Source organism: Osmia bicornis, chromosome 14 (genome assembly GCF_907164935.1).
Source record: "Osmia bicornis bicornis chromosome 14, iOsmBic2.1, whole genome shotgun sequence".
NCBI lineage: Eukaryota > Metazoa > Arthropoda > Insecta > Hymenoptera > Megachilidae > Osmia > Osmia bicornis.
In genome coordinates, this window is record NC_060229.1 from 2,307,415 (window position 1) to 2,328,247 (window position 20,833).

The 20,833-nt window shown below is 39.5% G+C and overlaps 3 protein-coding genes and 1 long non-coding RNA gene across 9 annotated transcripts in view; 2 read left to right on the forward strand and 2 right to left on the reverse strand.

Annotated features, from left to right (window-relative positions):
- LOC114872567 overlaps positions 1–15,953 on the reverse strand; it is a 302,088-nt gene extending 286,135 nt beyond the window's left edge. For all 4 annotated transcript variants that reach the window (XR_006830109.1, XR_006830108.1, XR_006830107.1 and 1 more), the window contains exons 1-4: positions 15,829–15,953; positions 15,214–15,751; positions 15,057–15,130; positions 13,868–13,967 (exon numbers count right to left, since the gene is read on the reverse strand). This is a non-coding gene — a long non-coding RNA (uncharacterized LOC114872567). The remainder of the gene's footprint in view (positions 1–13,867; positions 13,968–15,056; positions 15,131–15,213; positions 15,752–15,828) is intronic.
- Positions 14,819–16,446, forward strand: LOC114872563 (signal recognition particle receptor subunit beta). Its single transcript, XM_029179871.2, has 4 exons — positions 14,819–15,021; positions 15,623–15,789; positions 15,865–16,004; positions 16,072–16,446. The coding sequence occupies exons 1-4, from the start codon at positions 14,928–14,930 to the stop codon at positions 16,403–16,405; spliced, it is 735 nt and encodes a 244-aa protein (XP_029035704.2). The 5' UTR covers positions 14,819–14,927; the 3' UTR covers positions 16,406–16,446.
- On the reverse strand, positions 15,949–20,306 carry LOC114872562 (histidine protein methyltransferase 1 homolog). Of its 3 annotated transcripts, none has more exons than XM_029179868.2 (7): positions 19,874–20,306; positions 19,470–19,715; positions 19,234–19,394; positions 18,932–19,161; positions 18,741–18,856; positions 18,599–18,666; positions 15,949–16,036 (listed from the first exon to the last, which is right to left on the reverse strand). In XM_029179868.2, exons 1-6 carry the CDS (start codon positions 19,911–19,913, stop codon positions 18,620–18,622), a joined length of 840 nt encoding a protein of 279 aa, XP_029035701.2. In that variant the 5' UTR covers positions 19,914–20,306; the 3' UTR covers positions 15,949–16,036; positions 18,599–18,619. The 3 variants fall into 3 exon arrangements, with proteins under 3 accessions (XP_029035701.2, XP_046144714.1, XP_029035703.2); XM_046288758.1 differs by having other exon boundaries at positions 19,470–19,757; XM_029179870.2 differs by lacking the exon at positions 15,949–16,036 and having other exon boundaries at positions 18,544–18,666.
- Positions 16,674–18,627, forward strand: LOC114872564 (pyridoxine/pyridoxamine 5'-phosphate oxidase). The gene is made up of 7 exons (XM_029179872.2): positions 16,674–16,895; positions 16,974–17,168; positions 17,588–17,744; positions 17,816–17,915; positions 17,983–18,036; positions 18,105–18,304; positions 18,375–18,627. Exons 2-7 carry the CDS (start codon positions 17,114–17,116, stop codon positions 18,538–18,540), a joined length of 732 nt encoding a protein of 243 aa, XP_029035705.1. The 5' UTR covers positions 16,674–16,895; positions 16,974–17,113; the 3' UTR covers positions 18,541–18,627.
- Positions 20,307–20,833: the final 527 nt, after the last annotated feature.

A 20,833-nucleotide genomic window follows, 5' to 3' on the forward strand; every position in this document is an offset into this window, starting at 1 on the left:
ATGCGGTCAGAAACAATCGTCCGATGCGATATACTCGGCGCAATATTCCGAGAAAGCGTACGGTGGCGAGGAGGCTTTCGTGATCGTATATCTGCAACTGTTCCAGACGAAGCCTCCTCGGAGAACACGGAACTTTATCGTGGCCATACAGGACCCGCTCTCGCCATGGTATGCTTATAGATGTATAGCGGGCAACTTTTTATTTTCTTCTTCTTTCCTCTCTTATTTTTTTGTTTTCTTTTTTTTATTTTTTATTCGACGAACCCGCACGAGAACGTATTCGAACCCACGTATGCATATACGAGGCACGTTACACGGTAGCAAGCAAGGGCCATGTCCGGGTCAATGTTGCATACCTGTGTGATGCACACCGATGCACATGTATGCACCGCCGCGTTGCTCTCGCATCTCGCGCTGCCTAGGAGAACAGGATCGCCTGGATGCACGGGAAAATTTACCAGTTTATAGATTGTAACTCTGGCTTATTGTATCCTGGTTATTGCCACGTGGTTCGTGTTCATGGTTCGCTCGATGGTTCCAAGGTTTTATTTCTTCCAGAAACGTGCACACTTCTCGTTGGACGGTTATAGTAGGGAAAGAGTTATTCAAATATTAATCCAAACCGGTGTAAATCATCGGGTTCTTTAAAATTTGAAATCATCCGAACAAATACGCCAATCGAGAGCCTCGAAAGCGGAGAAATCGCGATCCGGAATATCTCGTGTTGCACGCCAGTGCATCGGCGGTCCCTTGGGAATTCAGCGAGATCTTTGAAAATCAACTCTCGAAGGGAAGACGCGTCTTCTGAAGTGGATCGAAGGATCGTCGACGGTCGAGCGAAGAAAAAGCGTGCATTGTCGATGCGCTCAGGGGACCGTGGACCCTGTCAGCCATAACAAATTGTGACTTCGGTAGCCGGACGACGGTGTTGTGGCTCCGCCACGGTCACGTGATTAATTGTAACGTCCTGGACGCATGGTCGGTCGATTTTTTCCACGAATTATTTGCATGTCAAGCCGGATTGATGGAAACGTAGGAATGGTAGCGGCCAGGCTCGATGCAACGTGTTGACCACGCGCGTACCAGAATGGCAAGGAACTCTTTCTCTCTCTCGTCCTGCTCGGTTGAATTTAACTTTCAAATGTGCCGCCGATCAAACGCGACACCGAAGCAAGGATTTTTTCGAGAGCGCATAATTTTCGCTTGAAATGCGAATTTCCGTGATGTCGTTCCCCGATATGCGGTGCAGCCTCCGCTTGAGCTCACTCCGGATTCGGAGTCGCGAATTAATGGACAGGAAGTAGGTTTCCAGTACGAAAAATCTTCAATTCGTTCGACGAAACACGGATCCGTATGTATTATTGAAAATCATAGGAGATCGATGAATTATGATAGCAATCCTGCGGTCAGGTTGGTCCACGTGATTTCTTGAAGAGAAGAAAGAAGCGCACACTCTTCTGTCTTGGCTGCCCTTCGATTTCTTGCGCTATTGGCGCACAACCGAAGATTCGGGGCCCATAAAGAACGGCCGGAAGACAATGCAACGACACAACTCACAAAGAGACAAAGCCCCCAACTGGCGGTCGGCCACGAAGATGATATCACATGCTTTACGATCGTTCCATGGATACTTTATGCCCCTCTCCGCCCCCTCGAACACTGTGTGCTTCGACGTGTGCGCCGTTTTCTTTCGTTTTCGACTCGCCACTGGCTTGATATAGGAATATGCAGATGTCGCGTGATGAAATATCTTCGCCGTTGGCCCTTCTTTCTACCTTCGTTCGCCCTTACTTCGCCGACTTCTTCTTCGTTTCCCTTCCACCGCGTGGACAGAAGGGGCAGTTACGCGCCTCCCTTTTACCTTCCACCGTCCCCACAACATTCCCTAAGATCTTGACGTTTCTATTTATAAGGGACGTTCGGGATTTACGAATATCCTTGCAAGTTACGCAATTATGCGTTTCAACGGTGGTTACCTTGTATGAAAATATGGAAGGAAGGAATGATGGAAGAGACGTCTGACTGGGATTATTCATATCTGATCGAAAAATATTCGAGATTGAATCGATAAACGACAATCTGTGGTAATAGAAGGATTGGAATGAAAAAGTAGCTTGATTTCGTTCCCCCCTTTACGATGGTTTATATTTTTGGGAATAAATAGTCTGACCGTCGTTGAAATCATCTGGAATATAGAATTTATGGAAATGTAATTCCATTTAAAAAATGAAGAGAACCACTGGACAGAACTTCCATCCCTTCGTCATTGTCTTCCCCATCAAAACCTTTCGAACAATGACAGTCGCGATGAATTCCATCACGAATCTTATTCCCAAGCACTTCGTGTCTGGATAACTTACAATAGGCAGCAGCAGCAGCAGCAACCTCGAAAGGACGTTCGACATCTCGCCATAGTACTCGCAGGACGTATGACAATCACGTAACTCATTTCCTACACGATAACGTCATCGTGGAATTTCATTATTGAAGAATCGATTGAGGGATCGCGGAGCCGCGAATCTTTCTGTGAGGGACATGAACGGCGACCGTCAAAGAACCGATGTGAATCATCGTACGCGCCACCAAGCGTGTGCAAATTAATACGCACAGTGCTGTTTCAACTACGTCATTCATGATTATTATCTTTTTCCCTTAGTCGTGATGATATTTTCAATGGAAACCAAGTTTTACCGACTGTGGCTCTCATTCTTTCCCTTTTCATTAAAACAAGGGTGTATTTGTTAATTAAGGTCCTACGATCCTTAATTAAGATCCTTGATCCTCCGATCGAGTAATTTAAAAAATGTCCTCGTCTTTAAAAATAACTCAGTCTAGCAATATCGAGCGGAATGTTTCGTTTAACCCTAATTACCACCTCGACATCTGTTTCCCGCCCCAGGCATGTGTCTCCAGATTTCTCGCCCAAAAGTAATAAAATGAAAAGTCTACTCGAGTATCACAGGATTTTCCAGCTGATAGTCTGAAAAAATCCAAGGGCTTCTAATTGAGATCTCCTGATCCACTTAATGACATTGCCACGTTACTCTTTGCCTCCTTCATCGCCAAAGATAATAAACATTTTCTTTCGATCGAAGTATCATCCACTTGGAAGGATCCATTTAACGAATAATCGAGGCTACGTTTGTTCTTCGAGTGCAACAAAAAAAAAAGGTCCTCCCAAAGGTTCAGCAACAATGGATCCTCATCGTTCTCCCTTGTGATTCGATATGCGTTTGATGGACGTGAAGATGGCCAGGCTTTCTTTAACCTCGACCCCTCGCATCAAGAGCTACCTTCTTCTCTTTTTTCACTAACTATCACCGAGATATCACCTGCTGTTTGGAAAGCCGACCTCGAAATATTGACTTCGAGGAGAGGATTCACGTATCGTGTTAATCACGCGGTTGTTAAATTGTTAATAATAGGTTCGAATTTTTCTATACGATATTCGTTTAAATTCAGGGCTAAATTGGTTCTTTATCTTCTTCAGAGAGTTTGAAGGATGTTGCTGGTAATGATTAGTGCATTAGACCACATACTGCGCTCACCATTTTCTTAGAATTGAATTTTGAATACATTGAATTAGTAAACATAGATTATACAGGGAACAATATTTCATATTCTCAAAGTGGTACTTTGAAATAATTTTAAATTACTTTGCTGGACAGAAACTCAAGTTCTCTTCTTATTCAAAGAACTTTCACGTAATCGAAAAAATAAAATACCATCTCGCGTCATTAATTTTCCCGAAGGAAGCTGAACGGTGTTCGATTGAGCCGTACAGCCGTGTCTCGTGGCAGCTTCCGGTTACAGAAACGAATCGAAATACGCTCGTAATTCAAGCGAAGAGCCGGGGCTGTCGCGCGTCGTCCACTCGTGAATTTATTAAACTACTCTTAATGCAGTGTGCCTAGTAACGCGGAATAAACGACCGTGACCAGCTACTCGATACTCGTTCGTACACCCACGCGACTTTTGCCGTTGCTTACTCGAACGTACGCGAAGACGAAGTGAGATATCTAAGATAGCTCTCGAACAAGATCGGTCCGCATCGTTATTCTTTAAACCGTGGAAGGTAGGATGCGACTGCGTCCAGGAAATACAGAAGCTGTCCTGGTTAAGTAGTTCGCCCACACTGGGCTTCGTTTAAATACATCCAGAGGTCCGATCAATTTCTCACAATGTCCCGAAGTCATTTGGACAGAAGAGTTATGAAGTTGATTTTAAGAAACGAAATTGATGGTGCTTGAATTTAATGAAACCATTTCAGCAAACCATCTAACAATTTACATCCTCCATAAGAAACTGAATTATAGAGAAAAAAATTAACGAGAAAGAAGTAGATGTGCTAGTTTTCTTTCTACTGGACCCACAGTCTAGTAGCAAGTCCAACGATGGTTACAACATGGAACACCAACGATGGCAACTGACAGCAACGCGATAACAGAACGGGAAGCCGAGCAAAGGCCTGCCAAGGGAGTAGAACGTGTTCGTCAAAGAGTTTCATTCATCCGCGCGGCAAACTTCACTCGCGCGAACACGTGTGCCCTTAGGGCCAGCATTGTAAACGGGGATTTATGCCCTTTCGGCGACACTCGAGCCTCGCTTTTACGCGCTTCATCCTCTTCCTCTGTTTTTCTCGTTAGCTCGTTTGCGACTGCTGCCTTCCGGATCACTTTCAACCTCCTTCTTTCGTTTATTTAACGTTCTCCGTTAGGTACCGTTTGTTTGACATTTAGAAAGATACAATTAGATAACATAAACAGAAAATGGCTGATGGTCAATTACAAAAAACAATGAAGCACACTTTGATGGCATCGTGTTTTCATTTTCTTATTTTATACTTCTTTTTATATGTAAAGAGAGCATACTGATAGGATCATGTTTAAGAGCTTCTGACATCAACCTCAATATCCGATACGGTAGATTCGATGAAATCGTCAGAGAGAATACACTCTGGTAAAAAACAGTAGAAGGGATAAGATCTTGTGTATTTAATGGACCCCGGGCAGAAGCGTTTTCGCTGATATTCAGTCCTCGATTCGAGTTCTTTTAGGTCGACCATTGGACAAAAGGGACACTTTCGAACCTTTGCTTCGCATATTGACGTGTCCTTATCGATCGACGTCACATTTGGACCTTGCGTCTCGCTTCGAAAACGTATTCAAGCATACAAACAGTGACAATGGACTCGGTTTCTTATCGTGCTTTCTATCGCCTCCACAAGAGACTATAATTTATCTCGATCTTCCGAATGGAGTCGCACTACTTGGAAGTCATTAAGAAAATTACATATAATAACAACATAGTTGCGTTTGGTGAGCTACTTTGGGTGAACGAGATCCAAAGTAACTGTTTGTAAATATAATAATGTATAAAATATTTTAATTCTTCACAAGCTATTTAAAGGACATTAAAAGAAAAAAAGTCTTACTTCTTTGTATCATCTATAATTGCATAATATCCTAAATAACACAAACGAAACATACTATTTCTCCAATTCTCTCTTTACTAAATTACCTATCTACACTCTACCATCAGCTCCTCGATTCCTGCAAACTGTTTAGCATCTCGAAGAGAAACAGTCTTTCATTAAGCTTCATTACGTTAAACGGTCTCTTTATAGGGGCTCCGTTGCAGCAAGACACCAGAAGAAATTATGCATTCGTATTATGCACCGAAGCATCGGGTCGCCCACGTGTCTCCCCTTATCCCGACCTCTCTCACACGTTCCCGCTTAAATTCCATCCCCTACTAGCTCGCCAAGGTCTGAGAGCGTTAATGAGTAAGCGATGCTACTCTCTCAGCATCTTTTATTCATTTCACGAAGAGAAGCGAAAAGCACGGTCGCCGATTTTAAGCTATAAGCCTGCTAGCTCGTAGCTGGCCCTCGATCCTTCCCTATCACGACCTGTACGCGACTGCCCACGTGCGCCGGCCATATTGCATTTCCGGTTCGTGAAATGTTATAAAGTTGGCGGTGCGCTCCCTATACCCGTGGCTATCGCGATTTCCTGTCTGTGATCTGTTGCGGGTAGTCGGCCCGCTCGTTTCCACAAAGCCGTTTCCCCTATCGGTTTCTAGTATCGTCAATTTTTCCGATTCCCCGTTCGAGCTACAATTTGAAGATCCAACCGAAGACGATACGCGATGTCGTTGGAATTTCAATCGCGAGGATGCCTCGAATGCCATGGATATTGGAATATCGGTTAACCCGACTCACTGGGAGATATCAGGATGCGGGTCATGAATTTTTTAATCAAATTTAGAATAAATCATAGAGACGACGAGGATTAACAATTTTGATAAATTTTTATCAAAAGTTAGCGGAAAATTTTTTCGCCAAAAGAAAAATATCTGATCTCAACTCGAGAAAGATAGAATTCCTTTCTATCTAGTCGGTATCACAAAAACGGGGTACGTGGAGAAGGTGAAAAAAAGTTCCGGTGAATGGCTGCTACGATGATTCCCGCACAAAAGGTTTAACCTCTTCACGAGTGTGTCCGATTTTCGGACGTTTTACGAGAAATCGGTGCACCGTACAGGGGTCGTCGGAGGAAAGGAAAAAAAAAATTGTCCGGTTCAATCGAACGGATGGGATAAGTCCGTGGACAAAAGGCTCATTGTATCCGGAATTTTTATAAGGACTCTCGAGACGCTCCATTGTGCGAAAATTGGGGGTTTACGTTAGACGAGAATCGCGGGGGCGGAAAGGGATAGCGAAACGAGTCCCTCGACCGTAAAAATGTAAAAAAAATTTATCTCGCGTCGACGTTCGATCGCCAACAATGAACTTTATAAAAATTACGTTCAGTAAATTCAATAAAATCTGTTGTAAAACGAGTAGTCAGTCCTCAACCCTTTCGTGCATTAAAATATAATTAATATTTTTAAATTAAAAGTCGTCCAACTAGCTTAATTAATTTGAAACCAATTACCAGATTTTATAAGATTCTTTAATTCCTAAACCAATTCCTATTCCAAAAGCAGGTAATTAAAACGTCTGAGAAATCCGATCAAAGGCGATCAATATTTAGACCGATCGCGATCAAACAACGGATCAATATTTCCAAATAACCAGAACAAGGAGCTCAACTTCCCAACCCTATTTTCCAGAGAACGAGGGTGAAATCCTTTCGGAACCCTACAATGGCGTCTGTACGTGGACCCCATGTCACTCCGTACACGACAAAGCTGCATTGACGAGATGTATGATATAGAATTTCCAGAAATCTGGATTCCTCGCGAGAAAGGAGGATCCAGATTGGGGTTTCTTAAGGGTTCGCTGCGTTTCTTGGTGAAATAAAGGGGAGGTTAGCTAGACTTCACATCACCTGCGAGGAAGATGTTTTCCGTCTAAAAGAACGACGTTACGTGAACTTTCTCACGAGGAAACACCACCTGCCCTTTCGATCAACCCTTATCGAAAGTATTATGTACGTGTATTGTATAAAGTTAACTGCATTGCTGGTAAAACACTGAACACTTTCTTAAATCAACCCTGAATGTCTACAACTTAATATCACGTGCTTCGAAATTCTATATTATTTCTCAGTCTTACAAAATTATCATTTATTTCAGAATCACCCTGTACACTTTTCATCGACGATCATTAAAACGGAGGATAAAAAGTTACGTGAAAACGTTGACGATGTATTCTATGGGAGCGTATAAAGCGGCTCGAGATTCTTCCTTGTGCAGACTTAGGGGTATCGTTTTAAGATGCCGCAATAAAAATTAATCCCTGATCGTTAAGAACCGCTATAACTGTCAAAATATATGACCCCTATACTGGCTGAGTGAAATCCTTCTGCTGTAGGTATGAAACAGCCTTAAACGATGAAACTGATCGAATAATTTCTCATGATTTTTTATAGAAAATAAATATAGTGTTTCCAGATGAAATGGATAAGCACTGAGGATTTCTAATTTGATAATAACAAGTTTAATTTGATTACGAAGAGTTTCGATTAGACATACTCAGCACAATATCCTTCACTTGCTTCAACAAAATTCTCCCTATTGATCGATAAAATACAGCCACATAATTCATCGATATCTTCCGGTGTACGAACCCACGACAAGCTCTTAAAAGCTTCAAATCGACCACCAACTTTGTAACAATTTTAGTACAAAATTGATACCTCGAAAGCCACCGGCAGTTGCAAAAGGTCATCTAAACGAAACCTACACAACCTTGTGATTTACAACCTCGAACATCCACAAAGAAACTCCCCCCTCGAACTTCCATATACAGGGTGGGTCGTAACTATTACAAGTATACATAGAACCAAAAAAAGCATCTATCTCTAAGAATTTTTTAAAACTTATGAGCCTTTTGGACAAAAGTTTACTTATTTCAAGAGCTATATTTTCATAAATTTCTTCTGAAATATTAGAAGAAGAAATTCATTCTTCCATCTGGTATCCCACGACACCCTGTATATTTCCGTCTCGTAAAACCAGCGAGAGCTTAACCCGGCGTGAATCTCGATTCATCTCGCGCGAATTAAATCGATTTAACCCACACGTTGTCCTGGTACCAAGGACAGTCGTTAATGCACGGACCACAAAACCCGCGGGGGTTATAAAGAGCCAGCGAGGGCCTTTAGATTCATCCGATGAAGGCCTCACACGCGCCATAAACTACCCTCCGTGCAACGAATTTGTAACATTTTATTAGCGAGCCTAGCATCAATGTCCGCGAGAGATCTCGCAAAAGCTACTTTGTCGAGGATAGAAGGATTTTAATGGGCAGACTTTGTTCTGATGGGGGCCCTGTTAGGCGGTTATGCCCTGCCGGTTGCATTCATCCGGATGGAGATTTATGCCCGTTGCCCATACGAGAGGTAGGATACTGGAATGGCACTTTTATGATCAGTTCTGTTACAAAGTTGACTCTTTATGTCGGCTGAAGCACCGCGAAACTCGTGGGGAATAAGGGATGAAAGGAGACACCTCTAGTGGAATAAATTTTTGAAAATGCAGATGGTTAAATTATTCTGTAGCTGGATAAAAAATAACCTGGATATCTTATGGATTTATAGGTGAAATTAAAAATAAAGAAATAAGGACAGGGATGAAGTGGAGTACTATAATATCCGAAGAGTAGAATAAAATGAATAAGAATCCAATACAAAAAGTAATGTTACGCAGAAGCAAGATATATCAATCACGTTTAAAATTCATGATACAATTACGCTTCAGACGATAGGTAATAAAATTACTAAAATAACATTCACCATAAAATTGATGACAGACACACTAGGTATTAATGGACTAAAGAATGAAAGTTACAAATACGCGGCACCGTTGGTGAAAGCCTGAAGAAATCGAACTGTAATCAGTTACACGTCATTTTGTCGGGTAATCTCTCTCGATTCCATCGTGCGATGGTCGTTAAAAAGTAACGGGAGGGCGTGGAACGGAATCGCGGTTAATGGTCGATTTACGCGCGATAAAGTCGTACAGCAGAGAGGGCAGCTCGATATATATTAACGCGCGATCCGTTTAGTGGCAATTACAGGCTAATTCGCGCCTTCGTAAATCAGCCGTTGATTCGCGGATCCGTGACTCCTTTTTTCACCGCATCGTACGTGACCGGTTTTCATGAGATATTGCAAAGATACACCCTTCCTGTTCTCGGCTCTCTTATCTGATTAACGACGCGTTTCCATCTGTGACGATAAGCTAATGATCAACAGGAGGTTGTAAAGAAACTCTGCCATTTCGAATTAACTCATCCCGGAGCAAGGATCGTTTGGAAAATTATGTGATTACAGATTGACAGCGATTTTTCTTAAACAAAATACTCTTAATACATTCATTTTCTTATCTCGAAATTCATCCTACCCACGAGAACTAGCCGCCAAACAAAACGCTCTTAGAAAAAGAACCCTTAATTAACCCCCTAGTCGGTTGCGCTTGCAAAAAACCGTTTAACAGGGGGCCTCGGACCGAGGGGTCCGCTCGTTTCGTTGCATCCTTGTTAACGTTTGCCAAAGCAGCGTCTCAATAAGCGGTACGATGCAGCCCGATCGTAAAGTTCGATTGCAGAAAGGAATTCCTTCTGCTGGCCAATAATTTATGATAACCCGTGCACAGAGGAACGAGCTCGTGTCAAGTCGTAACCGGATATCGGCCTGCTGCCATGGTGGTGTAATTATTTCTCAGCGAGAACAAAAGAAGGAACGAGAGTAACATACACACGCACACATGGGTTGAGTGGAAAAAGGGTGACGAGAAGAGAGAGGACTCGAGGGCGAGAAAGGTTGGAGTGTTCGCGCGAGATTTCGCGCTTTAACCCATAATTACGCGATGCTGAGAATTCATTAGCGCGTTAACCAGGTGCGAGCACCAGGCGCCTGATAATCGAGAAAGAGCTCGCTCGGCCTCGGGAACAAAATTAATCCCATCAGATTAACCGCGCCATTATAATTACGAGCGAAGCGTTAACGCGACCACCGCTTCCAACGGGTAGATTTACCGACGAAAGGGCCACGTCTACGCCTCGAAATTCGCGGTACCAGAACTCTCGCGATACACTCAGATTAATTAGGTTCCTCTTTTATCGAGACCCTCCCACAGGAATCACCTATCGAACGTATATTTCAATCGAGCGAGCATTAAAATAATCTCACGCCTGTTTCGCGCGCAACGCGGGTATCGGACCGGGGGATAAAACGTTAATTTATGATCGACGAAAGTTCGATGGAGTTAATAGGATTTGGTTGTCGGCCTCGACCTCTGCTGGAACCTTTGGTGTTCCGGAGTGTCTGATAGCATGGGAAGTCGAGAAATTTTCTGCAGATACGGAGAATTATGGCAAGGAGTTTAAAGTAACGCGGGGGTAGATTGCAGATTGAAATTGCTGAAGAAATTATGAGCGAAGGTTTGAATACCTGAACTGCAAATGAAAAGACTTTCCAAATAATATAATATTTCAATCGCTCTTTCGTTATTCTGTTTGTAGAATAAATCTTACGGGAGATCCTTCGACTAACAACAAACCCAATTATATCCTTCCCGAAGACAGGCAACAAAAAATCTGAACGTCGTGAATTAAGTATTCCAAAGTCTGATCATCGGCATTAAACGCCACGGTCGGAGCTCATAAAAATTTTATGTCTGCATCCCGATTCGGCGAATCGACCAGTAATTGTCCAGACACGAAAATCGATCTCCAATAAAAGTTCACGTCGACGTCCATTACGATCAGTCAAGCTCTCAATTAAAACATTTCGTTTTTTGAAATGTATGATTTTCGTTCAAAAATTCTAAGATAATTTTTACAACGCTAATAATGAAGTAATTTATATAAATCATTCTCGACTCAGAAACTTTCGCGTATCTTCCCCTATATGGGAAACGATTTATAAAGAGAATGAAGTATACAACATTTTTTAAGAGTTTCATTAAAATCGATGATTCGATACACCTCTCCAGGTAGGATGATCAAGAAAATTACTTATGAGTTCGATTAAACAGAACTGATATATCAAGCAACATCCATCTGGCGCGGACCGATGCGTATACCAATAAGAAACTTTATATCGCGATATCCGAACTCGTAAATCCGAATCTCCTTCAAGCTGGTCTCATCCTACCGATTCCATCCCATCGAGCTTTTCAGCGGTGGAATAAAGAGTTTAGCGATCGATTGGCTTTTTATCGTGCGATTGGGACGCGGCTCGGTAGCTTCTCGCACGAGCACGCCGGCCAAACAGCAATGGAGCCCGGCGAACCAGCGAACGGCTACGATTTATGCCCGCCGACTTATTTGGCAGCATTGTTTACGGGCCAGGAAGCAGTTTGTCCCGGACACTCGGCTCCTTTTTTGCGATATAATTGCAGATTCTGCGCGTCCACGCAGCCAGGGCGGTCCTTTTTTGCGGCGGATCTTTCTGTCCCACCGCACCGTAAGAAACTCTGATCGGCGCGACCATGCTCTCACCCCCTCCATCCCTCGGTTCGAGCACATCCTCTCCTATCTTCTTGCCGTACTTTATCACGACGCCCTCCTTTTTCTACCAGCCAACGATATCTACTGCCTTCTTTCAGGCTCTTTCTCTCTCCTCTTCGCTTTTACGGTAGCCCGAAACCCGACGTGTCCCGATTTTTTTTTTTAACCCTTCTACCTTTACCTTAACTCTTCCGACCTCCCCCTTTCACTCTGATTCGATCGGTAAACGCACGACGGGACAAAAGCACGGTGAAAGTATACAGGGTGGGCCAGACAACTGTTTCAGGCGATAACTCCGTTATTAACGCATTCATGAGAAAATGGCAAAGGAGGAAAATGAATGGTTCGAAGAGGACTAACAAGGGAATCGATCTGTGCAAAAGAATAGCGCAGTTAATAGCACTTAATAGCGAAGTTATCACCTGAAACAATTGCATGGCCCACCCTGTATATGTATGTGAAGGAAATCAAAGATCCTTAATAGCTGTCCCGCTAAGGACACGGTAATAAAGAACTGAAACTGATTGCGGATTTAAAGAGGCTCCACCGCTTGTTTCCGCGACGCGATTCATTCATTAAGTCGTTGATTCCGTGAATCAAGTCGCGAGCATTTTTTGCTCCCGTTCCCGAGGAATTGTTTTCCTGTGGACGATGTACATTTGCCTTCATAAGTTATGGGATATTTAACCCTTTCAGAATAAAAATTATACGTTGTACCCCAAGTACCGGGTTAAAATATTTGAAAAATTAACCCTTTCGCTATTTAAGGCGATTGTAATAAAATTTTGAACCGATTACTTCGACTATAATTAATATCTCCAATCTCTGCTCTCAAGGAGGATATCACGTTTTATAATTTATTATTCAAACACTCGAGTTTAACGAACTAATGATCATCGGGTTGAAGGAAAAGTATATTACATGTCATTGCGTTAACGAGGATACCATCGTCAAAAAACATACCGAAATGACATTATCTGATGTACAGTCGTGTCTCGGATGATGACGATCTAACATTAGGCTAATTAAGAAGTATGTTCTGCGAAGATGACATACCTTCCCCGTGCAATAGAAGCAAGATGTATTTGGATGATGAAACCCATCATCTTCTCACCGTTTACATAACCCGATCGACTCAATGATAATTGATATGCATTTAATAACGAGGGATACACGAGGTAATTAAGAACAAGCTGGCGAATTTATCAAGATCCTTCCGGACACGCTATTAATGTCCAGACGTCCTCTGTCAACGTATCACAGACGTGCCATCAGTGATTATGGATAAATGAACTGATCCCAGATTAAATGACGTATAATTTAAATAAATTAAAGCAATGGTTTACAAAATATCTTGTCGAAAAGATTAAGGGATGCTTATTCGACGGAATTAGATAAGTAGATAATTTACGTAAAGTATACATTATACTATGAATATGAATAAATGGTATGAAAATAATGAACAAAAAATTCAACTTGATAAAAGAAAAAAAGAAAAAAACATTTCATGAACGCGAACTGGTTAGCAAGCTGAAAGAGCGTTCTGGTTGTATGGAAACCTCGAGGGAGGACAGATAATCGATGAGGGGAACCAAGTGTCTTGACCATAGCGAGGAATTGACAGACAAGGCGCTATCCTAAAGGGAATTCTCGGCGAGAGATCGTGCTCTCCCGCCTCTGCCAGGAAGCGAAGCAATAAATTCGCGGATACGTCGCCGACAGAAAGATCTGATAGCGGCGAAACTTGCTCGCACAAAACCCTTTTTTTCGCCGTCCACCGAATATGGAAACGCACGACCCCTCGTTAAAACGATTGAAACAACCGTGACCGTGGCGCAAGTGATTTCTACTTTCTTTTTTTCTATTTCAATAAAGAGATAGAAGTGTAAAGGTAACAGTACTTACCCTTTCGCGTGCAAAGAAGGGGTCCAATGTGAGGCTGTCCTCAGGATCTCCTCAGATTCTCCTCAGGATCTCTCCAGGCTCCTCCTCAATTTTCCCAAAACTGGAAAACAATTTTAGAAACTGGATATTAATTACGTTTCATGGAATTCTTCAATTATTAATTAAGAAAATTGTGATTTGCAGCAGATAACTAAAAAACAAAATGGCATCAGAGCCTGACATCTGTTAACGCATAGTGGAAACTAAATATACTGACAAAAGATGCAACCTATATAACCTACAATACGCAGGGTATTTCCGGATTAAACAATCAATTTGCACCAGTATGTTCTGCAGATCTATGTTTATATAACATTTTCTTCTTATTTTTACTCATAGAACATAATGGTGCAGTTTGATCGTTTAATCCGGGAATATCCTGTATAGACCTTTTCTACCTTATCCACAATTGTTATAGAAACTTATGTCACCGACTTATGTCGGTGCTTATGTACACCAAAGACGAAATATAAAAGAGATCTACCATGTTTTTGATTTTAATTTCTACCACCAAAAGCACTATGGTAAAATTCCAATCGTGTTATTATTCGTTCAAAGTGAGACCATACGTACTTGTATTGCGCATCTCAGCTAACTTCAGTAAACTCGCCCTCACTTAGCACTAACCCATTACTATACACTTTTCTCCACGACGATCATATACACGGTAGACAAAAATATATGAATAAAGGACACACGCGGAGATATTGATGGGTATGCTAAATAAAAGGCCACCGGATACGACGCTTGGTGTCGCTACTCCTCTGCGCAGACTGCGCGCGCATGAACGAATTATAGATCACATGCGCAGAACGAATGGAAACTTGTTGTTCAACAGGTATGATCTCTCGTGGAATGAATAATAGCTGGTATAGCAGGATATGATAGAGATTTTTACATTGCATCGTAGATCTACCTTACACCTCGTTTATGATATATTCATATACAATTACTAATGTGATTTTATACAATCCACGTATGTCCACGAGGTGATCTAACGTAAATATAGAACACTGCCACGATGGAAAAATATGTAAAACCGCTAACAGATCACAATGTGGATTCGCAGTTTATGGGCATAGTAGCTGCCGTAATTGCCATTATAGTAACTATAGGTAGGCAAAATACATACTTGTAGGTTATAACTTACTTATGGTTGTTGTACCCATGTCCAAGTCCAGTGATTTCATGTATTAAACACTTCATTACACTTCACAATAATACCTGATCAAGACAAGAAATAATATCTTCTACTTATTTATTATCATATTATTCAAAATAACATCACAGTTCTTTTTTGTACTTACACTTAGCAGAACTAAAAATATGTTTAGCTACTACGCATTTGTATATCACACACAGCATGAAAGATATAGACATCGTCTCATTCATACTCCATCTCATATATACTCATCATTTGTAAACTCTCACATACATCATGTTTTGTCTTTATTTAAGATTAATGAATGTGATAATATCTGCTACAGTACAAACAGTCCTAAAAAACACAACAGATGTTACCAAAAATGTGATAAACATACTTCTGTGATTATATATGTAATACAAAAATAGATTCATTATTGTATGAAAATTTCTTTAGATTGTAAATTTAATATTCATACATTTAAGTCTGTGGAATCATTTTCTTGGTACTAATGGTTCAGATGTAGGCATTACTATATTGTTTATAATCTGCTATTTTATTTCTTTGTTCAGTTTTGTTTGCCATATGGCGAAGGAGAAGGTCTATAGGAAACAATATACTCTTAACTGGCCTCAGTGATGCTGGTAAAACACTGATATATGCACGTCTGCTGTGTTCCAAATTTATTAAAACACACACATCTGTGAAAGAAAATACAGGAGATATCATAATAAATAATGTAAGTCTTTGTAAATATATTTTTTAACATGATACAAACCATTACATACTTAAACACATTTGTTCATGTATTCAGCATTCCTTGAAAATCGTTGACATACCGGGTCACGAGCGATTGCGCTACAAATATTTTGATCAATTCAAGTTATCTGCAAAGGGACTTGTCTATGTGATTGATTCTGTGACTTTCCAAAAGGATATCCGAGACGTAGCAGAGTAAGTACCCATAAGTAATGCTTCATCACATTCTAAAACAGAAATGACAAGAGCTTTAATCCTTTAGGTTTTTATATAATTTACTGTCCGATACTGGTATACAGAAAAAGTCTGTACTTATTTTGTGCAATAAACAAGATCAGACTATGGCAAAAGGTTCTACTGTTATAAAAGCTTTATTGGAAAAGGAAATAAACTTATTACGTATGACGAAAACAAGTCAATTGGAAGCTACAGATGCATCATCAACAAATGTCTTTCTTGGGAAACAAGGGAAAGATTTTGATTTTTCCCATTTAGATACAAATATTGAATTTGCGGAATGCAGTGCATTTAACAAAGATCCGGATACTGCTGCTGATATTGAACAATTAAACAGTTGGTTAAAGAGAATTGTATAAAAATGTATGTTTTATTTTTTCAAATAAATTATTTCTTTGTACTTTTTTAAATTATTTCATTGTTATATATAGCTGTATGAAAGTATTATTAATTGCCGATTAATAATACTTTAATTAACCTCTCACATTAATCATGAAAAAGCGTGATATATAGCGGGAAATATTACCGTATTGAATAAGAATTACGCAACCGAAAAATAATATCTTAAGATTATTTACACATATCATACCACACGCTATTATAATGTAATGGCGTACCACGTACCTTTTGAAATTTCAATTGTATATTGCATCAATTAGGAGGATAATAAACATGTATGAAATAAACATCAAATAACAAGAAAACGAAAATAGAACAAAAGATAATTTCTACAGAAATTGGATAAATAAAAGACACCAATAATTAACTTCTACAATAAATAAAAATGTAGAAAAATACATGGTGCGCAAAAATGGTGCGCCATCTTTCGTTAGAAAGGAAGGCAAGTAAGTAAGTATAAAGAAAAACGACGATAACCTCTAATCATACCGAAGGCTATACAAATAATACGAGTAACATAAATTACAGCAATTGTACTATATATAATCTTTTTTATCAATTGATGCTCTGACGAGTTTACTCGTAGTCATAATCTGTGTCAGTGACGTTTAGCCTTTCATTGAACATCAGCTGCTTCTCTGTCAAAGGATCGAACAGTATACCGCATAATGTCATCTATAAAACCTACCACTCAGGAGATGAAGTATACTGTTGACATCGGAGGTAAAGTTGGCATTATAAATTTCCTTTTCCTATAATTATTGTCCTTAGAGGCAAAGAATTTTTCTCACAACCATAACGTGACTCTAAAGTGGATGTACACATATCATGTTGTCAATTAAATCAATCGGATTAATACTTTAAATATCGGAAAAGATAACAGACAAAATGATTGTTACGTATAAACACTTCAACCTAGACTTACTTTTTCTACTTTAAACAGTCACACAAATCAAATTTGAGACCGAAAAACGTGTTTCTGTAGTTACCGTTGACACACCTGTTATCGATCCTAAGGCGTGGTAGTAGGTGTAATATTCTACCGCAAGAATGCGTTACTAATAATTTCGATGATGATAACTATTACCGATAGTGCAGTTCAAAATAATAAATTACTGTTAATTAACAAATTTTTCTTACAGGTATGCGAGTTAAGTACAAAGACAAATGTGAAACCTTTACAGAGGATTGTCTTGTAAGTAAGGAACCTATTGGTCAGTTCAAAGCATGGTTTGACGAAGCTTGTAAGATGCCGCAAATTTTTGAAGCAAACGCTATGTTTCTTGCCACAGCAACCAAGTAATATTAAACAAATGATGTGTCTATTTATTATTCGAAAGATATTTAATATAAATCGATCCTATTTACAGAGATGGCATTCCATCGGTTCGAGCGGTATTACTTAAGGGTTACGGTACAGAGGGTTTCAAATTCTACACAAACTATGAGAGTAGAAAGGGTCGTGAACTAGTGAGTTAAATTTATATAAATGAATTTCTCACGGTCATGATAAATAATTAATTAAATTGACTTTCAGGCTGAAAACCCAAACGCTGCTTTGACGTTTTACTGGGAACCTTTGAGACGAGGCGTAAGAACTGATATTGATATATGGTTTTATAGGGAGAAATTGAATCAATTGTTAATATTTTTTGTTAGATACGCATAGAAGGCAAAGTGGAAAAAACATCATCTGAAGATTCGGATCACTACTTCCTCAGTCGACCATACTCGAATCAGATTGGATCAATGGCTAGCAAACAAAGTACTGTGATAGCAAGTAGACAAACGCTCATTGTAAAGGAAAGGGAGTTAATAGCCCAGTTTCCGGAAGGACAAGTTAAACGGCCCAACTGGTGGTAATTAATCATCAAAAAATTGTATTAATCTATAGACTCTCTTATACTATAAACAGAGATAATATTTCAGGGGTGGTTATATCGTTATTCCACATTCGGTGGAATTCTGGCAAGGGCAAAGCGATCGTTTACACGATAGAATTCGTTTTAGACGACCAAAGCCGAAGGAAAAGATTGATAACGTGCTCGTTCATCAAGGAGACGACGGATGGATTTACGAAAGGCTATCTCCATAGATATTAAAAATAAATTAAAATTATTTATTTTGTGCAAATGCAAAACGTATAATATTACCTTATTAGGTGTTGGGTGAGTCTACAATTGTGGTTTCCATGCTATCTTCAAGATTTCCCTTTGCAATCCTGAAATGTATGCACAATTGTTGTTCTGAACAATTAGGAAAATATACTTATGACATAACAAAATGATTAATTACCCTCTTGACTTTTCCATACTATATCAATGTTAAAAACACCATCCTCCTCTACAAGATATTGAAATTGCCTCATTCCTCCTCCAACACCAAAATAATAACTTTTACCGCCGATATACCTAAAAATATTCGTCCAAAATTATTTTCAACGTCCTATACTTATAAACCTAATCTGTCCTAACAGTTATACTTGCCCCACGCCATTTTGTTTAAGTCTCTGTTTGAAAACCTCATACAATTTTCTATGATTGTCAGGATTATAAATTGTCTCACTGGTGAAAATCAGATCGTATTTCTCAGACTTTAATTTCGTAAACGATTCCCAATCACCGCTAAAAAACTTACATTTTTTCAATGTACTTTCCCGATTCTCAAAATTCAACAAAACGTTTGGAATAGTTACGGTTTTGATCACTTCTACATTCTGTAATAAAATTTAGTTATATGTACGATTTTGTAAAAAATTCGTCGTGAATACTATGACAAGCACACGCACGTAATCTTGAAAATGAACGGTGGAATCTTTCAGAAGAGCAATAAGACCAATGATACCGGTACCGCATCCTAAATCCAATACAACCTTATCTTGAAATTCGATGTTATTTTCGAATATATAACGACCCAGATCGTAACTGCATTCCCAAACTTTTAAACCACCTTGATACAAAAATTCGAATGATTTATTGCTATCAATGACGAATTGATTAAGCAAGATCTTTTCGAAAAAACTACCTTCGTATCGAGCTGGAATAAGATCAGAATGCTGTAACTCTGCATCTATAATATTTCTACAATTTTCCTCTGTCAAATTTTGTAAAGCTTTCTCGGAACGAATTAACCTTAATTTAGAGCCCGGAAATACGAGATTTTCGGTGTAATCGTTTGGATCATAATTGGTTTCGATTTCTGATTTCGATACCTCTATCATCGAGGCAGGTAGCCAATTAATTGACAATTTTTTAGTATCAACATTTTTTTCTGAAATAATTATCCTAATAAAATTCTAATCCCATCTTAATCCTAAGAAATAAATTTAAAAACGATAAGTCCGTAGAAACAAGACAATGTAAGGATAACCTTAAAATTAAGTTCGTAACGTGGAGCCAGATTAATGAATTAAAGAAGAATGAAAATACCTTCAGTTTCGCTGTCTTTTGAGAAGCCAAACTTGAACATCCTGATTCTAATTATAATCCGTCCAACGAGACGAGTTAGGATACACTGGTATATGTATACTTGATGCCACAAGAGTCCATAACTAACGATGCGCAGGTTGGAGGATGGTGGGGGAACGCAGCGAGCTCTCCGCCAATCGCTTTCCACTTCCCCTGGGAGTATCGCCAATCAGAGCGACGATGCGCAGAAAAGAACGAAAACTGGTCTTTTCGCAGTTATGGACACTCGTGACATCAAATATAAATAGATGTAGTTTTTTAAACGCTACAATCATAATTTTCGCTATGCTTCGAACAGGTGAATTTATACACATTTACTGTGTCATCTTGTTGGATGGATTCACGTTATGAAAAGCAATAAAAGACTAAATCAATTGGAGACCGAAGAGAACTACCTCACCACAGATAAGTTAGGTATCTACTGAAATCGATGTTCTGCGATTGCGGCGGCCTCTATCGATGTATCGATTAATCGATAAATGTTCAAAAAAGATGCGCGAAATGTATACTTAGCATTTCACTAATAATATAGTTTATTTCTCCATTTTTAATGACTCGTTTGTATAGGTAATATAATTTTCAGGTTTTTTAACCATTATTAATGATCATTGAATGATAATAATTCAATGAATCCGGACATCTATCACCTTTCGTTTTCATTAATCTAATCATTTAGCGTTAATACAAAAAACGTTTGAACATACAAGGTCATCTCGATGATAACATCTTGATGACTATCATAACACTATTAGTATTTTCATTTATGGATCACGATCATTCAGTATGCAAAATTATTATTGAATTAAAGTTTATCTGACTTAAAAACCACCAAAACAACATGGGCCATATCATTTTAATGTCTTATCACTAAACTGATAATTACAGTATCACAATTAGATGAAATATATATAGAATTTCAGT

What these genes read in the sequence shown, in the direction of transcription:
- LOC114872563 (XM_029179871.2), top strand. Translation starts at nt 14,928, where the DNA reads ATGGAAAAATATGTAAAACCGCTAACAGATCACAATGTGGATTCGCAG. An exon ending in TGCCATTATAGTAACTATAG is followed by an intron (nt 15,022 to 15,622) that starts GTAGGCAAAATA and finishes TTCTTTGTTCAG; the next exon opens with TTTTGTTTGCCATATGGCGA. An exon ending in GAGATATCATAATAAATAAT is followed by an intron (nt 15,790 to 15,864) that starts GTAAGTCTTTGT and finishes TCATGTATTCAG; the next exon opens with CATTCCTTGAAAATCGTTGA.
- LOC114872564 (XM_029179872.2), top strand. Translation starts at nt 17,114, where the DNA reads ATGTCATCTATAAAACCTACCACTCAGGAGATGAAGTATACTGTTGAC. An exon ending in TTTCTTGCCACAGCAACCAA is followed by an intron (nt 17,745 to 17,815) that starts GTAATATTAAAC and finishes TCCTATTTACAG; the next exon opens with AGATGGCATTCCATCGGTTC. An exon ending in GGGAACCTTTGAGACGAGGC is followed by an intron (nt 18,037 to 18,104) that starts GTAAGAACTGAT and finishes ATTTTTTGTTAG; the next exon opens with ATACGCATAGAAGGCAAAGT.
- LOC114872562 (XM_029179868.2), bottom strand. Translation starts at nt 19,913, where the DNA reads ATGTTCAAGTTTGGCTTCTCAAAAGACAGCGAAACTGAAG. An exon ending in AAAAGACAGCGAAACTGAAG is followed by an intron (nt 19,716 to 19,873) that starts GTATTTTCATTC and finishes TAATTATTTCAG; the next exon opens with AAAAAAATGTTGATACTAAA. An exon ending in TATTCCAGCTCGATACGAAG is followed by an intron (nt 19,395 to 19,469) that starts GTAGTTTTTTCG and finishes TTTTGTATCAAG; the next exon opens with GTGGTTTAAAAGTTTGGGAA.